At 44.0% G+C, this 23,461-nt stretch overlaps 1 protein-coding gene across 16 annotated transcripts in view; it reads right to left on the bottom strand.

Moving 5' to 3' along the window:
• The window catches only part of MOK (MOK protein kinase), a 76,043-nt gene that overhangs the window by 25,651 nt on the left and 26,931 nt on the right, over window positions 1-23,461 (bottom strand). For 8 of the 16 annotated variants that reach the window (XM_007987881.3, XM_007987880.3, XM_037984554.2 and 5 more), the window contains 3 exons: window positions 13,103-13,192; window positions 10,835-10,905; window positions 17-95 (listed from right to left, as the gene is read on the bottom strand). In XM_007987881.3, the coding sequence (XP_007986072.3) occupies window positions 17-95; window positions 10,835-10,905; window positions 13,103-13,192 (240 nt within the window). The remainder of the gene's footprint in view (window positions 1-16; window positions 96-10,834; window positions 10,906-13,102; window positions 13,193-23,461) is intronic. The other 8 variants (XM_037984560.2, XM_037984559.2, XM_007987882.3 and 5 more) reach the window with 2 other exon arrangements.

Below are 23,461 nucleotides of genomic sequence, written 5' to 3' on the forward strand. Positions count from 1 at the left end.
ATCTCCAAGAGCATACCTGTGAATGTGATCAAGGGACTTACATAACTGGTACATATAGTGCATAATTTTTTTTTCTGATAATGGGTATCTTCTCCCTGTATAATCAAGGAAATAGGCAAATATGGTTACTGATGGTACATATCCCCTTTTTTGAAATAAAAATAATCTATTTTTATTTAACGATGTGTGAAAATCTAAGTTCCCCTGTAAAAAATAATCTGAAGTAGTCTTAAGAAATATGTAGTGTACCTACAAAACATACCATTTAAAATTCCATAGACTGGCCAGGGGCAGTGGCTCACGCCTGTATTTCCAGCACTTTGGGAGGCTAAGGTGGGTGGATCACGAGATTAGGAGTTTGAGACCAGCCTGGCCAACGTGGTGAAATCCCATGTCTACTAAAAATACAAAAATTAACTGGTGTGGTGGTGGGCGCCTCTAATCCCAGCTACTCGGGAGGCTGAGGCTGAAGAATTCCTTGAACCCAGGAGGCAGAGGTTGCAGCGAGCCGAGATCCCACCACTAGACTCCAGCCTGGGCAACAAGAGCGAAACTCCGGGGGGAAAAAAAAAATCTGTATACTGGCATGATCTCATTTAAAATTACACAGCACATACATTTTTAATGGAAAATTCCTTTTTATTTTTCTTTTTGGCAGTTTATAGAAGTTTATTCTACATCCTCAACTATGTGTTAGTAGCACCATGTAATTTTTAGGATTGTTGTCAAATTTGGGGAAACTGCTAAGTTTCTTTCATATCTAAGATTTCATATTTCAAGTTTTCTATGGAGTGAATGCTCTTTAATTTGAATTGACTATATTCATAGTATTCCTAGAAGACATCCCAAATGAGATGGCCGGCAATAACATAACTATTAATACATGGAAGAGACTGCAAAGCATATAAATGTATCCCAGCCAACCCTTAACAAGATTCCAGACATGTCCACGGCTGTTTCACCGTTACGCTGAGGGGAAATATGACATAGGAGGTTAAAATAGAAGAGATGGCAGTCTTAACTTTGTGGTTGAAATACCTTATTTTTGCAAATTTAACAAAATATATAAACATGGTGAAGATACCGCAAGCGCCTTTTTTGGAAGGCACCCAGGCGAGTCAGCTCTATCAGCCGCACAGAGACCCTGCCTCGGCTCCTCTGTTCTAACATACGTGGTTTTTCTGAGTTTTGAAACAGGTAAAGCAGGTTTGGGAAATTGCCAGACAACTGAAAAATTAATAAACAATTACTGAAGAATGACAGAATTGTTGATAATTTTTTCCTTTTATTTTTAGTGGAAATGTAGTAATTGTACCTATTCATGGGACCCAGAGAGTGTTATTTTGATCCATACATACAATGTATAAGGATGAAACTGGGGCAATTAGCACGTGTGTCACCTCCAACATTGGCCACAGCTCTGTGAACATTCAGAGCGCGTGTGCTATGGTTTCAGTGGGAACAGCACTGAGCGATCGCCGCACGATAGCATGGTCTGACAGCCTCGGCCGGCCTTGGAGGCCTTCCAGGACGCTGTCCTTCAGCCTGCACTGATGATGAAAATGTTAGGAGTCACTCGTCAACCCAGTGTTACGCTAGGCTTTCCTGTTTATGTGGAGATGTCCACTTTAAAGGCGGATAGATCACAGTTCAATAAGCAGTTCAACTGCTTTCAGTCTCGGTCCACATGTCTTCTTTCACAGGAGAGGCCGTTTAGCGTGGCTGGCACAGTCCCCTGCAGCTGCCCTGTACTCAGTGCCTGGGCTGGCTGTGCCTTGGTGCCCGCAGCTTTCTACTGTGTTTGAAGACTTCATACCACACGCCCAGCATCACAGCTTACCCTTGTTCCAGAAGATGTCAATTATACTTGATTTTAATTTTCAAAGTGTGTGTTTTAAGTTATTAAGTTTTAAATCTGCACAATGACCACGTTCACCTAACAGTTTGGAAATCCACTTCCTCCCTCCATAAGCACATATACCATTTGACACCTTTAGTCCTAAGTTTACAATTTCTTTTGAAATTAAAATTATTCTTTTTCTCTGCTTAACAAGAATGTTTATAACATACAAATAATAGAAAGTAATTTACATTGTAAAATGTCTAGGTGCAATTAGCTTTTTCTTTTTTTTTTCTTGAGATGGAGTCTCGCACTGTCATCCAGGCAGTAGTGCAGTGGTGCAATCTCCACCCACCGCAACCTCCACCTCTCAGGTTCAAGCAATTCTCCTGCCTCAGCCTCCCAAGTAGCTGGGATTACAGGCGCTCGCCACCACCACGCCTGGCTAATTTTTTTGTATTTTTAGTAGACATAGGGTTTCACTGTGTTGACCAGACTGGTCTTGAACTCCTGACCTCGTGATCTGCCCGCCTTGGCCTCCCAAAATGCTGGGATTACAGGTGTGAGCCACCACGCCTGGCCACAATTAACTTTTTTGTGTAATACTATCACCTTTTTATTGTTTCACATGATTTATCAACAATTTTCCAGAATTAAAATCAAAAGAATCAAAAGTAAGACCTTTATCAGCTTTCCCAAGCTTGAGGAATTCTGGAATCTTATTAAATTAATATCTGTAACAGATGAAAAGAAAGCAACTTTCCATTCTCCTTCACACATGCAGAGGATGCTTAAGCTGCTGGAAGTTCATCTCATCAGGTGCCCCTGGGTCCTGCGATCAAACCCAGTCTCACTGCCCCTATGACTTACCCTGGCACTCAAGACCCCCTTCAACCAATTCCTCTCCACCACAAGGGTTCTCACACTCCCATGAGTGGGCTGCTAAGACACAGATTGTCCCTCCCCATCTCCACCCACATTTCTGCTTCAGAAGATCTGCAGTGGGGCCCCACAGTCGCCTAACAAGAGCCCAGGTGCAGCAATTAGTCTTGGGTCCTTGCTTCGAGAACCATGCCCCACCACACCCTTCTTGTTTGTTTATCAAATACTCAGGTGAATTCCCTCATGGACTCTTCTCGGGTTGCTCCCAAAGCTCACCGGTACCTATATTCATGATGTTCCATCCCAGGAATGCCCTTTCCAGCCATGTCCACACATTCAAATCTTACTCGTATCATAAAATTGTCATTAGAGACATCTGAACTTGAACTTGGGAAACGTGGAATCTTTTAGGAAAAGTCTAATCTATCCAGTCTTCATAATCACCTAGAAGTCTTTTAAAAAGCAGATTTCGGCCGGGCGTGGTGGCTCATGCCTGTAATCCCAGCACTGTGGGAGGCTGAGGAGGGTGGATCAAGAGGTCAGGAGATTGAGACCATCCTGGCCAACATGGTGAAACCCCGTCTCTACTAAAAATACAAAAAATTAGCTGGCCGTGGTAGCAGGTGCCTGTAGTCCCATCTACTTGGGAGGCTGAGGCAGGAGAATGGCGTGAAACTGGGAGGCAAAGCTTGCAGTGAGCTGAGACTGTGCCAGACTCTGTCTCAAAAACAAACAAACAAATAAAAAAGCAGATTTCAAGGCCTGAACCTAGATCTAATGGAGCCAGGAATCTGTGCTTCTCAGATGCCTTCAGTCCCAGGTAAGAGTCCTCTTCTGGTGCCCGCCCTTCCTTGCCTCCCTGGGTCTCCTCCTGGAAACTCCTTATTCACAGCCCTAGGGGTAGGGAGCCGTTCTGGTCCCGGGCCAGTAGGAGAGGTGTTACTGCTGGAGTGAGGTATCAGGGCAACAGTGTGTGCCCAGTGGCCTGAACAGCTGGAGACCACACCCTTGCTGCCCAGCCACTCTTCACAAACTTCTCCAGAACGAGATCCGAACTTTCTGGGCCCAAGACTGTATGTGGTTCCCATCAGATTCTTGTTTTCAAACAGTTTGAAACAAGTAAAATAGAGTACAATTAACAAGTCACTCAGAAGTTTCTCATATGCCCCTTAGTGAATGCCAGCAGGCCCCAAAGCTCTAGCTCTCCTGACTAAGGTAATTTTTATCAAATATTCTCATTAAGAAGCCTCTAAGGAATGTCATATATGATACTAGTAATTTTAAAAACTTAAGTGAACACAGTGATAAACCAAGGTGTTCACTGTGACTCAGCACTAGCTGAAGGAATACAGCTGCCACTGTGGCCTGCATCATGACAGCATCCCCAGCACACGCCCCTCCAGCGAGGGTGGAGAGAACTACAAACTAGCCACTCACTAAGGCAAATGAGTATTTTTTTTTTTTGAGACAGGGTCTCACTCTGTTGCCCAGGCTGGAGTGCAGTGATACAATCAGCTCATTGCAGCCTCGACCTCCTGGGCTCAAGCCATCCTCCCACCTCAGCCTTCTGAGTAGTTGGGTCTATAGGCATGCGCCACTGCACCGAGATAATTTTTTTAAAAAAATATTTTGTACAGACAGGGTCTCAGGCTAGTCTCAAACTCCTGTGCTCAAGCAATCATCCCGCCCTGGCTTCCCAAAGTGTTGGGACTACACGTGTGAGCCACTGCACCTGGTCCTATCAATTTAACTTGAAACAGTTAAAAAAGAGAGTAGATTCCGAAACAATCTTGTAAAAGAGTAGCTGCCTCTATAGTCAGATTATGACGGAAACTAAACCTCTTTTACAGTTTTTCCTTCATAAATTCCAAGACAGGCTTTCCTACTGCAGATGGCATGAGCCCAGAGCCGTTAAGCACATGCACCCAAATACACAAACTAGGATCGCTGGCGGGGTAGCCATTCTCTATTCACCCCAATTACTAACTCATGCCAAAGAAGAATCCAGAGACATTCTTCCAGAGAGAGTGGTGGGCAAAGGGCCTTCACCATCCTTTCCCCAGGCTCCCACACCACTCTTGCCTTCATGGCACACCCACAGATTGACTTGCTCAGGACCTAGCCCAACCCCCATCTAGCATGCCAGGCCTGAAAGTCCAAATGACATTCTTCATGCTGCCTTGCAGCTGAGAGTTTCAGATGTGACTTGGGCTCTGCTTAAATGGGAATACTTGGGAAAGACGTTTCAGGCCCAGGTTTGGGGGCAGATGAGAGGAGAGAAGGCATCCATTCTGAGGGCACGGATCACAGCTGCCTCCTGATCCTGGCAGAAAAGGCTTGATTCCAGCCCTGGTAGCTGCAGCAGCTTTATTCTGCAAAGCGTTGTCAGCAGCAGGGCCAGCAGCCTGATCATGGAGAGCAGTTGTGAGAAGCAACTTCCTATAGGCCAAGCCCGGAGTCTGCTTCTTCAGTCCTCCCAACAATTCTGGCAATCTATCCATATCACAGAGTAACCCCTCTTGAGTTAATCACAGAATAGGGGAGACTGTTGTTTGCAACTAAAAGGGAGAATCAACACATCCACCTACAGCAAATTTATTCTTAAAACAGTAACTGGAGAATTCCTTCTAAAAAGGTGCTACTCAAAGCACAGTCCATGAGCTGATGACAGTTCAGGGGCTGTTACTGGTCTAAGAGGAGATGACATAAATTAAGAACAACTGTTTAGAACCATTTGTAGCAATTTGACATGCTGTGACATCTAAGCACACGATCACTATTCTGGTAATTTTTACTATATTTCACAAAAATTCCCCCTGCAATACATTAGAAATAAGACAACTGCTCTTCTGTGATCATTTTGGAAACACTGCTCTAAACACCAATTGAAAACCACCTCTCCCTTGCTTTAAAGCCCAATAACAGCTTCCCATTGAACTTAGAATAATGAAAATTCTTACCCTCGCCCTACCAGCCTCATTGGTGCCTGCCTACTCCATTTTCTGCAACTCTCCTCCATGTCCTCCAGCCACGTGGGCCTCTTCCCTCACGGTGGCCTCAGGACCTTTGCACTGGCTGTCCCTCTGCCTGAAGTACTCTATCCTCATCACTCTCTAACACATTGGCCTATTTCATTCACTGACAGCACTTATCCCTATCTGGAATTCTTGATCATTTTGACTGATATTCTTGGTAATTTCTTCATTTGTTTCCTGTCTGTCGAGTGTGAGCTCCACATGGGTGGGAACTGTGTCTGTTATGTTCCCCACCATGTCCCTGCCTCTGGAATAGCCCATGGCATGTCATTGCAAATGAGACATCCTCTCCTGCACCTGTCTAATTCTACCACTCCTCCAGGAAAGCCCTATTTTCCCAGCCCACACAATCTCTGCCTCATCTGACACTTGTTCAACAAAGAGAAAATTACCCCAGCAACTCCTTTTCTCTTATGATATCACTTTCATATAGTTTATGTGGACACTAGACTATATACTCTTTCAGACCAGGCGCAGTGGCTCACGCCTGTAATCCCAGCACTTTGGGAGGCTGAGGCGGGCAGATCATGAGGTCAGGAGTTCGAGATAGCCTGGCCAACATACTGAAACCCCGTCTGTACTAAAAATACAAAAAGTTAGCCGGGCGTGATGGCAGACATTCCAGCTACTCGGGAGGCTGAGGCAGGAGAACGGCTTGAACCCGGGAGGTGGAGGTTGCAGTGAGCTGAGATTGTGCCATTGCACTCCAGCCTGGGCAACAGAGTGAGACTCCATCTCAAAAAAAAATTACTCGGGTGTGGTGGCGGCGCCTGTAATCCCAGCTACTCGGGAGGCTGAGGCAGGAGAATGGCTTGAACCTGGGAGGCAGAGCTTGCAGTGAGCCGAGATCGCGCCATTGCACTCCAGCCTGGGCGACAGAGTGAGACTCCGTCTCAAGGAAAAAAAAAAAAAAAAGACTATATATCCTTTCAATATCAAAAACATGCATCTGACATGCTGATTCTTTATCTTCCCAGTTCTTGCCAGACCTTGCACATTGCTGTAAAGTAGACAATTCAATAATGGCTGTGTGATTGTTCCCTTATTTCATTATTATCTCATTCTTTAGTCTTTCATAGTGCTCCTCAATATTCTAATAACCTGAGAGCAGCAATTTAAGTCATAAGAATTGCCATTCTGGTAGCAAAAGCCTTAGTGATTGTTTGAGTTTTCACTAAAGCAGCATCATCGTCGACAACCGTAAATAATTAGGTGCCCCTATTCTTTTAAGGCACTGAGCTGGGCCCAGAAATAGAGATCCAGGGCAGCAACAAAGCTTAATGGTTAGGATTTCAGAGTCAGGCTTGAGTTTAAGTCCCAGTTCTGCCATTTATTAACAACTTAATTTTGGATTATTACTTAATCCTTCAAGCTTCAATTTCCTCATCTGTAAAATGGGAAAAATAATAGTGCCAACCACACAGGGTTGTCATGAGGCAGTATGTGTGATGGTTAAGAACATGCACTCTAGGATCAGGTTATCTAGGTTCAGCCCCAGTTCTACCACTTACTAGGTATGTAACCTTAGACAACTAACTTATCTCCCCATGCCTCAATGTCCTCATGTTTCAAATAAGGATAATAACAGTATCTGGGCCACGTGGGATGGCTCACGCTTATAATCCCAGCACTTTGAGAGGCCAAGGCGGGTGGATAACAAGGTCAAGAGATCGAGACCATCCTGGCCAACATGGTGAAACCCGTCTCTACTAAAAATACAAACATTAGCTGGGCGCGGTGGCTCACGCCTGTAATCCCAGCACTTTGAGAGGCCAAGGTGGGCAGATCACCTGAGCTCAGGAGTTCAAGACCAGCCTGACCAACATAGAGAAACCCCATCTCTACTAAAAATACAAAAGTAGCCGGGGTGGTGGCGTATGCCTGTATTCCCAGCTACTCAGGAGGCTGAGGCAGGAGAATCGCTTGAACCTGGGAGGCGGAGGTTGTGGTGAGCCAAGATCACGCCATTGCACCCCAGACTGGGCAAAAAGAGCAAAACTCCATCTCAAACAAACAAACAAACAAAAATTAGCTGGGTGTGGTGGCGTGCTCCTGTAGTACCAGCTACTTGGGAGGCTGAGGCAGGAGAACTGCTTGAACCCAGGAGGCGGAGGTTGCAGTGAGCCAAAATCATGCCACTGCACTCCAGCCTGGCAACAGAGTGAGACTCCATCTTAAAAAAATAAAAAATGACAGTATCTGCCTGACAGGGTTGTTGGAAGGTTAAAATGAGTTAATTCCTATAAAGTATTAAGAATAGTGCCTGGCCATACGGATACCATTCATGAACTGTTAGCTATTATCACTGTATTTCATCAATTCTAGGATAGGCTTTTTTTTTTTCCAAATTTTACTAACTCTAAATTCAGGATGTATATTTCAATATTTACTACCCTACAAGCACTATTAGCCATTCTCCTTACATTTTAACATCTCTGAACCTAGGATGCTCCATATTGCTCACAGCATCTTAGAGTCGGTGCGCTGAACACGCTGCCTGGCCTATGGAAGACACTCAATATTTACATAACGAATGGAAGTCTACTGATCTACAGAGGTCTGTTTTCTACAATCGCTGTAGATAGATACTGAAAGAAATAGATTCAATTTCTTCAGTTATGTAATTCCTCTACTACTGAAAATAAATATATCCTAAAAATATATATATTCTAAGGCTGGGCACAGTGGCTCATGCCTGTAATCCCAGCACTTTGGGAGGCCGAGGCAGGCAGATCATGAGGTCAAGGAGATTGAGACCATCCTGGCTAACACGGTGAAACCCTGTCTCTACTAAAAATACAAAAAAGTTGGCTGGGTGCAGTGGCTCACACCTGTAATCCCAGCACTTTGGGAGGCCAAGACGGGCAGATCATGAGGTCAAGAGATCAAGATCATCCTGGCCAACATGGTGAAACCCCGTCTCTACTAAAAATACAAAAAATTAGCTGGGCGTGGCGGTGCAGGCCTGTAGTCCCAGCTACTTGAGAGGCTAAGGCAGGAGAACCGCTTGAACCTGGGAGGTAGAGGTTGCAGTGAGCTGAGAACGTGCCACTGCACTCCAGCCTGGCAACACAGCAAGACTCCACCTTAAAAAAAAAAAAAAAAAAAATTAGCCAGGCATAGTAGCACATGCCTGTAGTCCAGCTACTTGGGAGACTGAGGCAGGAGAATCACTTGAACCTGGGAGGCGGAGGTTGCAGTGAGTTGAGATCGCGCCACTGGGAGAGCAAGACTCCATCTCAAAAAAAAAAAAATATATATATATGTGTGTGTGTGTGTGTGTGTGTGTATATATTCTAAATAATGCTTTCTCAAGCGTCTAAACACACAGTGACTTGCCAAAAATTCTCCCTTCTTGTTGAGTCTTGTTTTTATTTTTTCTTGAGATGGAGTCTCGCTGTGATGTCCAGGCTGGAGTGCAGTGGCGTGATCTCAGATCACTGCAACCTCTGTTTCCCAGGTTCAAGCTATTCTCCTACCTCAGTCCCAAGTAGCTGGGACTACAGGAACATGCCACCATGCCCGGCTAATTTTTGTTGTATTTTTAGCAGAGACAAGGTTTCACTGTATTGGCCAGGCTGGTCTCGAACTCCTGACCTCAAGTGATCCACCTGCCTTGGCCTCCCAAAGTGCTAGGATTACAGGCATAAGTCACCACACTGGCCTTTATTTTTATTTTTTGAGACGGAATCTCACTCTGTCACCCAGGCTGGAGTGCAGTGGAACGATCTCGGGTCACTGCAACCTCCGCCTCCTAGGTTCAAGTGATTCTCCTGCCTCAGCCTCCTGAGTAGCTGGGACTACAGGCAGATACACACCACTATGCCTGGCTAATTTTTTGTGTGTATTTTTTAGCAGAGACAGTGTTTCACCTTGTTAGTCAGGCTGGTCTTGAACTCCTGACCTCAAGTGATCCACCCGCACTGGCCTCCCTCCTAAAGAGCCAGGATTATAGGCATGAGCCACTGCGCCCAGCTTTATATACATCAACTTTTATGGATGTAGAAAAACTTGGCTACTTATGCTATTTATTTTGCTAGTAATTTACTATCACACACATATTTTAAGTCACATATAAAATACATGAATATTGATATAATGCTTTTTTCCACTATCCAATTTCATAAAAACAATTTTATTTGAACTCTTCATATATATCTTCAACATCAGTGTCTTCTTCATCACAAAAATAGTTTATCGATCTAAAAAGTTTCCATAGCACATCATCTTCAGTGTGGCCCAAATTGTGAGCTAATATACCATCTAAATCATCTATGACGCTGTCACTAAAATTCTTTTCCAAGTCATAAGTAGTCACTCACGTGACAGTAGGACAGTTGTTTTTTATTTGTCCTCTAGGTATAACGTGATTTGAAAAATCCAACACTTGCTGTATTGCTTTCTTAGTGAGATATACAAGGTTCATTTGTCCTGACATCAAACACAACCATGAGGTCAGACCCCCAGAAACAATTTGCTCAATGAGGGCCAGCCGGCTCTCCTTTTCTCCTGTTGCCCTCAGAGGACCTCTGTAAGTATCTGAAACCAGCCCTGACTGAGGTCACCTCAGGCAAACATGCTGTCTTCAACGGTGCTTTATTGTTCAGAAGAAAGGAAATGAATGAGCATCGTGGAAAATGGCAGGAGCTTCCCTCACATGCAGGGGACTATTCTGGAGGGAAAGCTTTGCCTGAAGAGGCATGGAACAGAATGCCGAGCAACAGCAGATCTGGGGAGCTGAGAGGCCCCCTGAGCCAGTGGGCCTGCGGCACACACGCCCATGGCGGGTCTGGCTGCGGTGCTCTGCAGCAGAGCTGCCCCTGCTGCCTCCCGCCACCCTCCCCCAGATCACATGGGCACCCAGAGGGCCTGGGACTTCCTTTCTTGTTTGCAGTCATGTTCTGAGTAGACGAGCCGTCAGGAAAATGCCCTCCCATGAGTGAAGTGGCACTGTACTGTGTATTATATATAACTACGGCACTATGATGACTAATGATGTTGAGAACAACTAAGCATATGTATGAATTAGAAGCCTTAAAAGAGGATCTTAGGTTAGCTTTCAAATTATTCCACGTACCTCGTATTAGCTCATAAATATTCATGTCCATAAGTTCACATATTAGTGCAAGAGAACCAGATTTTCTGTCACTGAAGAAGAAAGCAAGTTTTTAAAATAAATTTTCTGGCCTTAATCAGAAAATACAATCCAATATTTAATCCATTTGTAAACATTTCTAGTAAACATAAGGCACTCCCACATCAAATACTACAGTGTAATTGCTGAAACAGTAAAGGTTCTGATTTCAAATCAGTATTTCAGGTAAAATTAATTAAAAATACTAGCAAAACCCAACTTTGAACAAAATTCTAAAAGTCGAAAATATGTAGGTCTTGAAAATACATAATTATCTATCAGTAGAAAGAAGAAAAAGGCTGGGGAGTTGGGTAAGCAAAACAATGAAAGAGGCCAGGTGTGGTGGCTCACTCCTGTAATCCCAGCACTTTGGGAGGCCGAGGTGGTGGATCACTTCAGGTTAGGAGTTTGAGGCCAGCCTGGCCAACATGGTGAAACCCCGTCCCTACTAAAAATACGAAAGCTGGGTGTGGTGGCTGGCGCCTGTAGTCCCAGCTGCTCGGGAGGCTGAGGGAGGAGAATAGCTTAAACCCAGGAGGTGGAGGTTGCAGTGAGCCAAGATCGCACCACTGTACTCCAGCCTGGGCAAAAGAGTGAGACCCTGTCTCAAAAAAAAAAAAAAAAAAAGAAAAGGAAAGAAAAGAAAAGAAATTAATTCGTGCTCCGTGACTGCAAATTAAATTTTAATTTAGCTAAATTCCTTCCATGTAATTGGGATAAATCACAATGGGAGAGTAACAACCAAAAACCAGTCAGGGGAAAAAGAGAAAAACGAGTCACATCACAAGTGTGTGATATCAATGCTGACACAGAATGGGGACAGAGACTGCTGGCTGAGCCACCAACTTCTCCTGAGTTCAAGCAGGCCTTTAAAGGGTTCCCAGAGTCCTTAGCGGGAGCCTGTATCACCCCAGACCCTACTCTGGGTGCCTCCAATCTGGCAGAAAGGGGTCTTGGTAGTTAGGAGGCCCACATGAGATTCTGGACAGAGTGCTGTGGAAAGTGTGTGGGAAGTGCATGACGTGCATGCAGTGTTGACACTATGACATACTAACTGCAGTCTCTGGACCTGGCCCAAATTGACTTCTAAGAACGCTACAGGCCAGGAAGTCACACAGTTATAACAAGACATTTCGAGTTTAAAACTGTTCCATTCTCTGATTAAAATCTACTAGACTTTAACTGGCAGTGGAGTTTAACTGGAGTTCCTTGGTCGATCTTACAGGCCAGTCTCCCTCCGGAGCCACAGCGAAGCCCCTACACCGAGGGGCACCCTCTCAGAGTGGCGGTGCCATTCTAGCCCACAGCAAAGAAGGTCCCCAAATCCTGTAGTCTGACTCCCTGGCTCAGTGAGGTCTGTAAGCACAGCACAGAGTTGTCAGGAAGAAGGCTTTCCAGGCTCAGGCAGGCACTGAGGGACAAGCTGTGTTCTGCCTTCTTGATTGATAGATAAGCCTTATGGAAACTACTCTATAATTAGAACAGAAATGAAAAATCCCCAGAAATGTTATCAATTACAGTAAGAAAGGCTACAGGAGACTGTTCGGAAATGGCAACTGGCAGGGACAGAGTGAGAATGTACAATCCCTGAAATAACACAACAGTGCTTTCCCAATAGCTCAAAATTCACACTCAAGACCTCAGCAGCCTAACTGAGCTCCAGGAGATGAACTGTTTGCATGACGGATGCTTTTATGATGTGGAGTCACCTAAATGAAGGCATTTCCACATTAAGAATCAGATGCTGGCCGGGCGCGGTGGCTCATGTCTGTAATCCCAGCATTTTGGGAGGCCAAGATGGGTGGATTACCTGAGGTCAGGAGTTTGAGACCAACCTGGCCAACATGATGAAACCCCGTCTCTACTAAAAATACAAAAATTAGCCGGGCGTGGTGGCAGGCGCCTGTGATCCCAGCTACTCAGGAGGCTGAGGCAGGAGATGGCTTGAACCAGGGAGGTGGAGTTTGTTATGAGCCGAGATTGCGCCACTGCACTCCAGCCTGGGTGGCAGAGAGAGACTCCTCAAAAAAATTTAAAAAAAAGAATCAGATGCACATTTTTCCAAATAAAAATGTGATATAAGATGAAGTAAAAATGGTTACTCTCTGAGCTACAAAGCAAATATTCAAAATGTCTACCATGGTTTTCTTCCTTAAAAAGAGATTATTTTCATCAAATTTAGATAACTTTTCAAGCTCCAAATATACTTACAAAACCACTTCATGCAACGTAAGAATGTTTGGGTGCGGATTCAGGCGCCTCAGTGCTTGGATCTCTCGTAGGTTGTTGACTTGCTCAATACTATCGTGTAGGTAAAAATGGATAGCTCATTCACAGTTTAGGTCAACTTCAAAATTAGAGTTACTTATTATCCAGGATCACAATTTTAAAACTCACAAATATTTCAAGCAAGTTAATCAGCTTTTATATCTCCCATCCCATTAGAAACTGAAGTTAAGCTGTATCTCATTGCTGAATTAAAAAATCAAGGTTCTTATAGCTAGAACATATGTTAAAATTTTTCCCATCTAAGATCCTGAAAGAATACTTGGTAGTTTATTTTACAGATTAACAAACATAAAAACAGACATTAAAACTTATGATTAAATTTATTAGTAAGATTAATAAGATTTAGTCTTCAGTTTATAGATACACTATCTGAAAATGAGCATTTCAAAGCTCCAAGAAAAGACCAATCCCTCTTTTTTTTGAGACAAAGCCTCACTGTCATCCAGGCTGGAGTGCAATGGTGCAATCATGTCTCACTGGAGGCTCAGGTGATCCTCCCACTTTAGCTTCCTGAGTAGCTGGGACCACAGGTGCATCCCACTATGCCCTCTCAAACTCCCAGGCTCAAATGATCTGCCCGCCTCAGCCACCCAAAGTACTGTGATTACAAGCGAGAGCCGCTGTGCCCGGCATCTTTCTTATCTTTAATGATGCTGTACTCTTTTCAATTGCTTTTTCTTTTTTTTTTTGAAACGGAGTTTCCCTCTTGTTGCCCAGGCTGGAGTGCAGTGGTGCGATCTTGGCTCACCGCGACCTCCGCCTCCCGGGTTCAAGCAATTCTCCTGCCTCAGCCTCCCGAGTAGCTGGGATTACAGGTGCCTGCCACCATGCCCGGCTAATTTTTGTATTTTTAGTAGAAATGGAGTTCACCATGTTGGCCAGGCTGGTCTCAAACTCCCGGCCTCAGGTGATCTACCCACCTTGGCCTCCCAGAGTGCTGGGATTACAAGTGTGAGCCACCACACCCGGCCCTCTTTTCCATTTCATTCACCTGGTGACAAGCACTCTCTGGGCAGGTGTGTCTTATTGCAGGCTCTTCTTTATGAAGACTGCTCTGCCAATACAAATCATGTCAATACAGTGCAATCAGGTCCAAGGCCTGAGGGTGGCTGTCACTGCCCTCTAGACAGACCTCTTTTGAGAATGCCACTTCACCACAGTAGGCCTATGGGGTCACACCTAATTGAATAATTCAATTCACCAGAAACTGTCATCTCAGGCTCCAAAAGGAACTAATTGTGGGACTACTTTTTCAATTGGCAAATTCTGTTCTATCAACTTTTAACATATAGTGGAAAGCTCAACATTTTGTTTGGTTATTTGAAGAGTAGTTTTACCCAGCAGTATAGGTGTAGTTTTAAATCAATATGGCTGAGGCTGGGCATGGTCGCTCACGCCTGTAAGCCCAGCACTTTGGGAGTCCAAGGTGGGTGGATCACCTGAGGTCAGGAGTTCCAGACCAGCCTGGCCAACACGGTGAAACTCCGTCTCTACTAAAAATACAAAAATTAGCTGGGCACAGTGGCATGTGCCTGTAATCTCAGTCACTTGGGAGGCTGAGGCAGGAGAATGGCTTGAACCCAAGAGGTGGAGGTTGCAGTAAGCCAAGATTGTGCCATTGCATTCCAGCCTGCCCAACAGAGTGAGACTCCATCTCAAATAAATAAATACATAAATAAATAAATAAGTCTGAATATTTTAAGTCACTCTCATGTTAGCCAACAAATAGAAACCTGATATTTAAGAAAAGCCTGAAAACAGAATAGCCTGAAGAGTCTAAGTATATTTCAGACTAAAAGTTCTAGCCCTCATTTTCATTACTATCCTGTATTTCCTCCCTCACATCCAAGTTGGTATTCAAAGTGTTAACAACTCGCACCCCAGATCCACAACCAATCAGAAAAGACACAGCTGACCATGCTGGAGCCGGATCCTCAAGGTGGCCAGAACTAGGGAGTGCTGAACAAGGGGGCCAGGTGACACTCAGGAGCGTCAAGACAGCAGCTATTTACCAATGAATACAAATCATTCAATATTCTACAACACACAGAACAGGAAAAAAAAAAAAATTCCAGGCCAAAATGCCAACAGTGTTGAGACAGAGAAATCCTGCTTCAGGTGGAAAAAGCTAACAAGCTAGCAATAGTTCCAATTTTTGAACACCCAATCCAAAAAACTTAGGTTTTAGAACTGGGCAGCCAAACAGCCATACTATTTAGACAAATATCCACTCTTCTCATCTGTAATAGGAAAAGCAGTTATCACACCCCAAAACATATTTTGCTTATTGGAGACAGGATTCTTTCATATCTCCACAGGCATTCACTGAGAAATAATGAACTAAGACAAACATTTAGAAAGGCACATTTTCCTGGATATTGCTAGATACCAGGATCTAGCAATTGTTCAAATAACAGTGATTAATAAAATTCAAATCAACTCTGTCCCCTCTATTAAAATCATGAAAAAAAAAATCTAAAAAAACCTGGAAGTAACTACTTTTCTTTGCCTTGGAGTTGCTTTGAATTTTGTGGTCAGGTGACATTCAGTTTGTTTTTGTTTATTGTTCTGTTGGAAACAAAATATCACAGAATTGAACGTAAGAGGAATGTAGGCAGCCTTTGCTCCAAAAAGAACCAGATGACGGCCGGGCGCGGTGGCTCACGCCTGTAGTCCCAGCACTTTGGGAGGCTGAGATGGGCGGATCATGAGGTCAGGAGATCGAGACCATCTGGCTAACACGGTGAAACCCCGTCTCTACTAAAAATACAAAAAACTAGCCAGGCGAGGTGGCGGGTGCCTGTAGTCCCAGCTACTCGGGAGGCTGAGGCAGGAGAATGGTGAGAACCCGGGTGGCGGAGCTTGCAGTGAGCCGAGATCGCGCCACCGCACTCCAGCCTGGGTAACTGAGCAAGACTCCATCTCAAAAAAAAAAAAGAACCAGATGACGTTTACCATAAGTGGAATCTACAAATGGAACAAATTATGATCACCAGGACTCAGACTTCTAAAAAAAATTTAAAGATCGGCCAGGCTCATTGGCTCACACCTGTAATCCCAGCACTTTGGGAGGCCGAGGCGGGCAGATCACGAGGTCAGGAGATTGAGACTATCCTGGCTAACACGGTGAAACCCCACCTCTACTAAAAAATACAAAAAATTAGCTAGGTGTGAAGGTGGGCGCCTGTAGTCCCAGCTACAGGAGAATAGCATAAACCCAGGAGGCTGAGCTTGCAGTGAACCGAGATCGCGCCACTGCACTCCAGCCTGGGTGACAGAGCGAAACTCCGTCTCAAAAAAAAAAAAAATTAAAGATCAATTATGAAATTTCAACATTTCATTTTATTGGATGAATTTTATGGAAAATAAGTTTATCTAACCAATACAATCTATATGAAGAACGTCCTCAAAGTGAAGGGAAGGGGAGGAAGAAATGGTTATATTAATATTAAACAAAATAGACTGCAAAATAAGGATTACTACTACTTATGATTTCATGATGTTAAAAAGAGAGTCAATACATTAGGAAGCAATGACAATTGTAAATGTGTATGTGCCAAATAATTTTTTTTTTTTTTTGAGATGGAATCTTGCTCTGTCATCAAGGCTGGAGTGCAGTGGCACGATCTAGGCTCACTGCAACCTCTGCCTCCCAGTTGGAAGCTATCCTCCTACCTCAGCCTCCTGAGTAGCTGGGATTATAGGTGCCCACCAGGCTATTTTTGTATTTTTAGTAGAGACAAGGTTTCATCATGGTGGCGAGGCTGCTCTCGAACCCCCAGCCTCAGGTGATCCACCCGCCTCGGCCTCCCAAAGTGCTGGGATTACAGGCGTGAGCCACTGTGCCCAGCCTGAAGTATAATTTTCATGGCATAAAATTAAGCTACTGTAAATGAGTTTTAGGACATTTATACAGCTGTGCAACTATCACCACAATTCCATTTCAGAACACTTTCATCATCTGTTGGGAGGTTTTTGATAACAACTAATAAAAATAAAATATGGCTATTTTATCAAATAAGGCTGTTTCAATTTCCAGTTTTATTTTGTGTCAGATTTGGTAACTGTGTTTTTTGAGGAATTTGTTTATCTAACCTAAATTGTCATATTTATTGGCATACAGTTATCTGTAATACTCTCATTATTTAATTTTTTTGGTTTATTTTTTTTGAGTTTTTTTTGTTTTCTCGCTCTTGTTGCCCAGGCTGGAGTGCAATGGCACAATCTCGCCTCACTGCAACCTCTGCCTCCCAGGTTCAACTGATTCTCCTGCCTCAGCCTCCCGAGGAGCTGGAATTACAGGTGGCCCGCCGCCACGCTTAGTTAATTTTTGTATTTTTAGTAAAGGCAGGCTTTTGCTGTGTTGGCCAGGCTGGTCTCAAACTTCTGACCTCGTCATCCGCCCGCCTTGGCCTCCCAAAGTGCTGGGATTACAGGTGTGAGCCACCACGCCCCGCCTATTATTTTTTAATTCTGTTGGAGACAATGATGTCTCTGGTGTCTTGCTCTGTCACCCAGGCTGGAGTGCAGTGGCATGATTACAGCTCACTGCAGCCTTGAACTCCTGGGCTCAAGCCATCCTCCAGCCTCAGCCTCCCAAAGTGCTAGGATTATAGGTGTGAGCCACCATTCCCGGCCTATTTTTAAAATATCTAACTGTAGTGATCCTCTTTTTCATTACTGATCCTGGTTGGTGACATTAGTGTTGATGTCTTTTTTTCTCCATCAGCCTTACTAGGAGTTCATCAATTTAGTTAATCTTTTTAAGGAGCCATCTTTTAGCTTTGTTGATTTTCTCTATTTGTTTTCTATTTCATTGATTTCTGTTCCTCTTTACTGTTGCTTTTCTCTCACTTAAGATATTTAATTTACTCTTATTTTTCTACCTTCTTAAGGGGGATATTTATTTATTTATTTATTTATGAGACAGAGTCTGTAATCCCAGCACTTTGGGAGGCTGAGGCAGATGAATCACTTGAGGTCAGGAGTTTGACACCAGCCTGGCCAACATGGTGAAACCCTGTCTCTACTAAAAATATAATAATCAGCCAGGCATGGTGGCAGGTGCCTATAATCCCAGCTACTTGGGAGGCTAAGGCTGATGTGCCTTAAGGTCATTGCTTGTTCCACCACTTCACCGTGACTCCATCTTTTTATCACTATGAATGATGTTATAATAAACATCATTGTGGGGGGGTGGGACCTTCCCCACAAGGAAAACCTCTGGACCAATTTCACTGGTGAATTATTTCAAACATTTAAAGAAGAAGTACTCTTACACAAACTTTTTCAGGAAAAAAAGGAGGAATGAACACTTCCCAACTTGTTCTGTTAGGCCTGAAAAACTTTATACCAAAATCTAAGAAAACATTTTTTTTTTAAAGACAGAGTCTCACTCTGTTGCCCAGGTTGGAGTGCACTGGCGCAATCTCGGCTCACTGCAACCTCCGCCTCCGGGATTCAAGCCATTCTTGTGCCTCAGCCTCCTGAGTAACTGGGATTACTAGCATGTACTACCACACCCAACTAATTTTTGTAGTTTTGGTAGAACAGAGTTTTGCCATGTTGGCCAGGCTAGTCTCAAACTCATGGCCTCAAATTATCCACTCATCTCAGCCTCTGAAAGTGCTGGGAATACAGGTGTGAGCTACTGCACCCAGCCGCAAAACCTAATAAAGACTTTTTTTCTTTTTCTTTTTTTCTTTTTTGAGACAAGGTCTTACTCTGTTGCCCAGGCTGGAGTGCAATAGTGTAATCACTGCTTACTGCAGCCTTGACCTCCTGATCTCAAGCCATCCTCCCACCTCAGCCTTCCAGGTGGCTGGGACCACAGGTGTCTGCCACCATGCCCAGCTGTTTTTTATTTGTGGAAACAAGGTCTCGTCTTGTCCAGGCTGGTCTCAAACTCCTGGGCTTAAGCCATCCTCCCACCTCAGCCTCCCAATGTGCTGGGATTAAAGGTGTGAGACACCTCACCTAACTCCCTAACAAAGACTTTTATATAGTAAGAAAAGTATAGGCCAAGCATGGTAGCTCACGCCTGTAATCCCAACACTTTGGGAGGCCAAGTCTGGCAGACTGCCTGAGGTCAAGAGTTCAAGACCAGCCTGGCCAACATGGCAAAACCCCATCTTTACTAAAAATACAAAAATTAGCTAGGCATGGTGGTGCGCGCCTGTAATCCCAGCTACTTGGGAGGCTGAGGCAGGAGAACTGCTTGAGGCAGAGGTTGCAGAGAGCTAAGATCACACCACCGTGCTCTAGCCTGTGCTGCACAGTGAAACTCCATCACGGAAGAAAAAAAAGTAACCCTTATGAGTACAAATACAAAAATACTTGACAAAATCCTATCAAATCCAGCAATATGTAAAACTGATCGCATCTTATGACTAAGTGGGGAATCCCAGTTATACTGGGAATGCAAGGTTCAGTTATTATTCAAAAATGAATAATTTTTGCCACAAAGCCCAGCTAATTTTTTGTATTTTTAGTAGAGACGGGGTTTCACTGTTGTTAGCCAGGATGGTGTTGATCTCCTGACCTCATCATCTGCCCGCCTCGGCCTCCCAAAGTGCTGGAATTACAGGTGTGAGCCATCGCGCCCGGCCTTTTTTTTTTTTTTTTTTTGAGACAGGTTCTCACTCTGTCACCCAGGCTGGAGTGCAGCTGCATGATCTTGCCTCACTGAAGTCTCCACCCCCAAGGCTCAAGCAATCCTCCCACCTCAGCCTCCCAAGCAGCTGCGACTACAGGTGTGTGCCACTACACCTGGCTAATTTTTGTATTTTCAGTCAAGACGTGGTTTCACCATGTTGTCCAGGCTGGTCTTGAACTCCTGGGCTCATGTGATCAGCCCACTTCAGCCTCTTAAAGTGCTGTGATTACAGGCGTGACACACCGTGCCCAGTTGGTTTTATTTTTTAATAGAATGAGCTATACTCCTAGAATCCTCACAGAAAGAAAAAAAAAAAATGAGCTGATTCTAAAATGTATATGGATGTACAGAGGACCTAGAGTAGGCAAAATTGTCTTTAAAAACATGAAGAGGCCGGCCACGGTACCTCACGCCTATAATCCCAGCACTTTGGGAGGCCCAGGCAGGTGGATCACCTGAGGTCAAGAGTTTGAGACCAGCCCAACCAACATGGTGAATCCCTGTCTCAACTAAAAATACAAAAATCAGCTGGACGTGGTGGTGGGTGCCTGCAATCCCAGCTACTCAGCAGGCTGAGGCAGGAGAATCGCTTAAAACCAAGAGGCGGAGATTACACCATTCCGCTCCAGCCTGGGCGACACACCGAGACTCTGTCTCAAAAAAAAAAAGAAGAAGAAAGACTTTTAATATCTAACTTCAACATTTACTTTTGAGCTACAGCAATCAAAACAGTATAGTATTGGCATAATGACAGTCAAAGAGGGCAATGAAACAGAATAGAGAGTCCAAAACAGACCTATACTTTTGCAGTCAATTAGCTTTTGGCAAAATAATCCACTGAGGGCAAAGAAAGTCTTTTTTTTAACAAATGATACTGGAACAACTGGATATTCATTTGGGGAAAAAAAAATGATGCTTGATCCCTACCGCTCACCATTCACAAAAATTAATTTAAGATGGATCACAGATCTAAATGTAAAAAGTTAAAATGATAAAGATTTTTAGAAGAAAATACAGGAGAATATATTTACAACCTGTAAATAGGCAAAAATTTCTTCTAAGACAGAAAGCAAAAAACAATAACCACAAAAAATTCCATAAATTGGACTTCACTGACATAAAAAACTTCAGCACATGAAAAGATGCCATAAAGAAAATGGATAAGCAAACCACAGACTTGGAGAAACTACCTGTAAAACACATCTGATAAAAGACGTCTATACAGAATATATACAGAACTCCTAAATTCAATAAAAAAGCAAACAGCCTAATGTTTTAAATTATTTTTTCTTTTTTTCTCCCTTAGGATAGCTTGTTTATTAAGGTATAAATTTTTAAAGGGGCAAAAACTTGGACAGGCAGTTCATAAATGAAGATACATGAATGGCCAGTAAGTACATGATCAAGTGTTCATCATTAGTCATCAGGGAAGTAGAAACGAAAACTAGCAGGAGGACGGCCGGGCGCGGTGGCTCAAGCCTGTAATTCCAGCACTTTGGGAGGCCGAGACGGGTGGATCACGAGGTCAGGAGATCGAGACCATCCTGGCTAACACGGTGAAACCCCGTCTCTACTAAAAAATACAAAAAAATAGCCGGGCGAGGTGGCGGCGCCTGTAGTCCCAGCTACTCGGGAGGCTGAGGCAGGAGAATGGCGTAAACCCGGGAGGCGGAGCTTGCAGTGAGCTGAGATCCGGCCACTGCACTCCAGCCCGGGCGACAGAGCGAGACTCCGTCTCAGAAAAAAAAAAAAAAAGAAAGAAAGAAAACTAGCAGGAGATAATTCCATACAATCACCAGAATGGCTTAAATTTAAAAGAAAAACAACATCAAATGCTGGAGAGAATAGGGAGCAACTGGAACTTTCATTCTTCGCTGGTGGTAATATAAAAAGCTACAGGCCGGGCACGGTGGCTCACCCCTGTAATCCCAGCACTCTGGGAGGCCGAGGTGGGCGGATCACGAGGTCAGAAGATGGAGACCATCCTGGCTAACATGGTGAAACCCCGTCTCTACTAAAAAATAAAAGTAAAAATAATTAGCCAGGCCTGGTGGCGGGCAACCTGTGCTCCCAGCTACTTGGGAGGCTGAGGCAAGAGAATGGCGTAAACCCAGGAGTTGGAGCTTGCAGTGAGCCGAGATAGCCAGCCTGGGCGACAGAGGGAGACTCTGTCTCAAAAAAATAATAAAATAAAAAAATAAAATAAAAAGCTACAATCCCTTTGAGAAAAGGCTTGTCAGTTTCTTAAAAAGTCAAACATATACCTACCCTTTGACCCAGTGATTCTGTTTCTAGGTAACTGCCTAAGAAAAAATAAAAACATACAAAAAATTAGCCAGGTGTGGTGGTACATGCCTGTAGTCCCAGCTACTCTGGAGGCTGAGGCAGAAGAATCGCTTGAACCCAGGAGGCGGAGGTTGTGGTGAGCTGAGATCATGCCAATGCACTCCAGCCTGGGCAACAAAAGCGAAACTCCATCTCAAAAAAAAAAAAAAAAGAAAGAAAGAAAAAATGAAAACATATATGCACAAGTAGAATTTCTATATTTCTTTAGTTGTTTTTTTGAGACAGGGTCTTGCTCTGTCACCCAGGCTGGAGTGCAGTGGTGTGATCATGGCTCATTGCAGCCTCAACTTCCCAGGCTCAAGCAATGCTCCCATCTCAGCCTCTCAAGTAGCTAGGACTACAGGAGTGAGCCACCATGCCCCGGTCTTTTTTTTTTTTTTTTTTTCTGTAGAGAAAAAAAGCACACCAAAAGTCTTTCTTCATAAGACATACAGACCAGGCTGTATGTCGCCCAGCCTGGTCTCAAACTCCTGGGCTCAAGCAATCCTTGCGCCTCAGCTTCCCAAAGTGCTGGGATTACAGAAGCAAGCCACCACACCCAGCCTAAGTCGTCGAATTTCATAGTAGCTTTATTCATGGTAGCCCAAAGCTGGAAACTATCAAAAAGTCCATTAACAGGAAAATGGATAAAGAAATTGTGTTGTAGTCACAGATTGTAATGAATGTTGCTCAACATTAAAAAGGCATAAACTGGCCAGGTGCGGTAGCTCACATCTATAATCCCAGCACTCTGGGAGGCCGAAGCGGGTGGATCACCTGAGGTCAGGAGTTCAAGACCAGCCTATCCAGTGAAACCCCGTCTCTACTAAAAATATAAAAATGAGCTGGGTGTGGCGGCACGGACCTGTAGTCCCAGCTACTCAGGAGGCTGAGGCAGGAGAACTGCGTGAACCTGGGAGGCAGAGGTTGCAGTGAGCTGAGATTGCGCCACTGCACTCCAGCCTGGGCAACAGAGCAAGACTCCATCTCAAAAAAAAAAAAAAAAAAAAGAGATTAAAACTACTGAACAACAGTCACGATAAATCTCAAAGACATGATGCTGAGTGAAAGGAGATGGACACAAGAGCACATACTAGTGATTGCCTGGGATGGCAGCGGGAAACTGAAAAGGAACAAGGAAGAACTTTCTACGGTTCTTTGTTCCACATCTTGATTACTTGAGAATATCCATTTGCCAAAACTGTACAGATAAACAATGTGCACTTCAAGGTATACAAATTTTACCTTTAAAAAACTGTATAATGTTATAGATTGCATGTTTGTGTCCTCTAAAATTCACA

The sequence above is a fragment of the Chlorocebus sabaeus genome, chromosome 24, assembly GCF_047675955.1.
Source record: "Chlorocebus sabaeus isolate Y175 chromosome 24, mChlSab1.0.hap1, whole genome shotgun sequence".
NCBI lineage: Eukaryota > Metazoa > Chordata > Mammalia > Primates > Cercopithecidae > Chlorocebus > Chlorocebus sabaeus.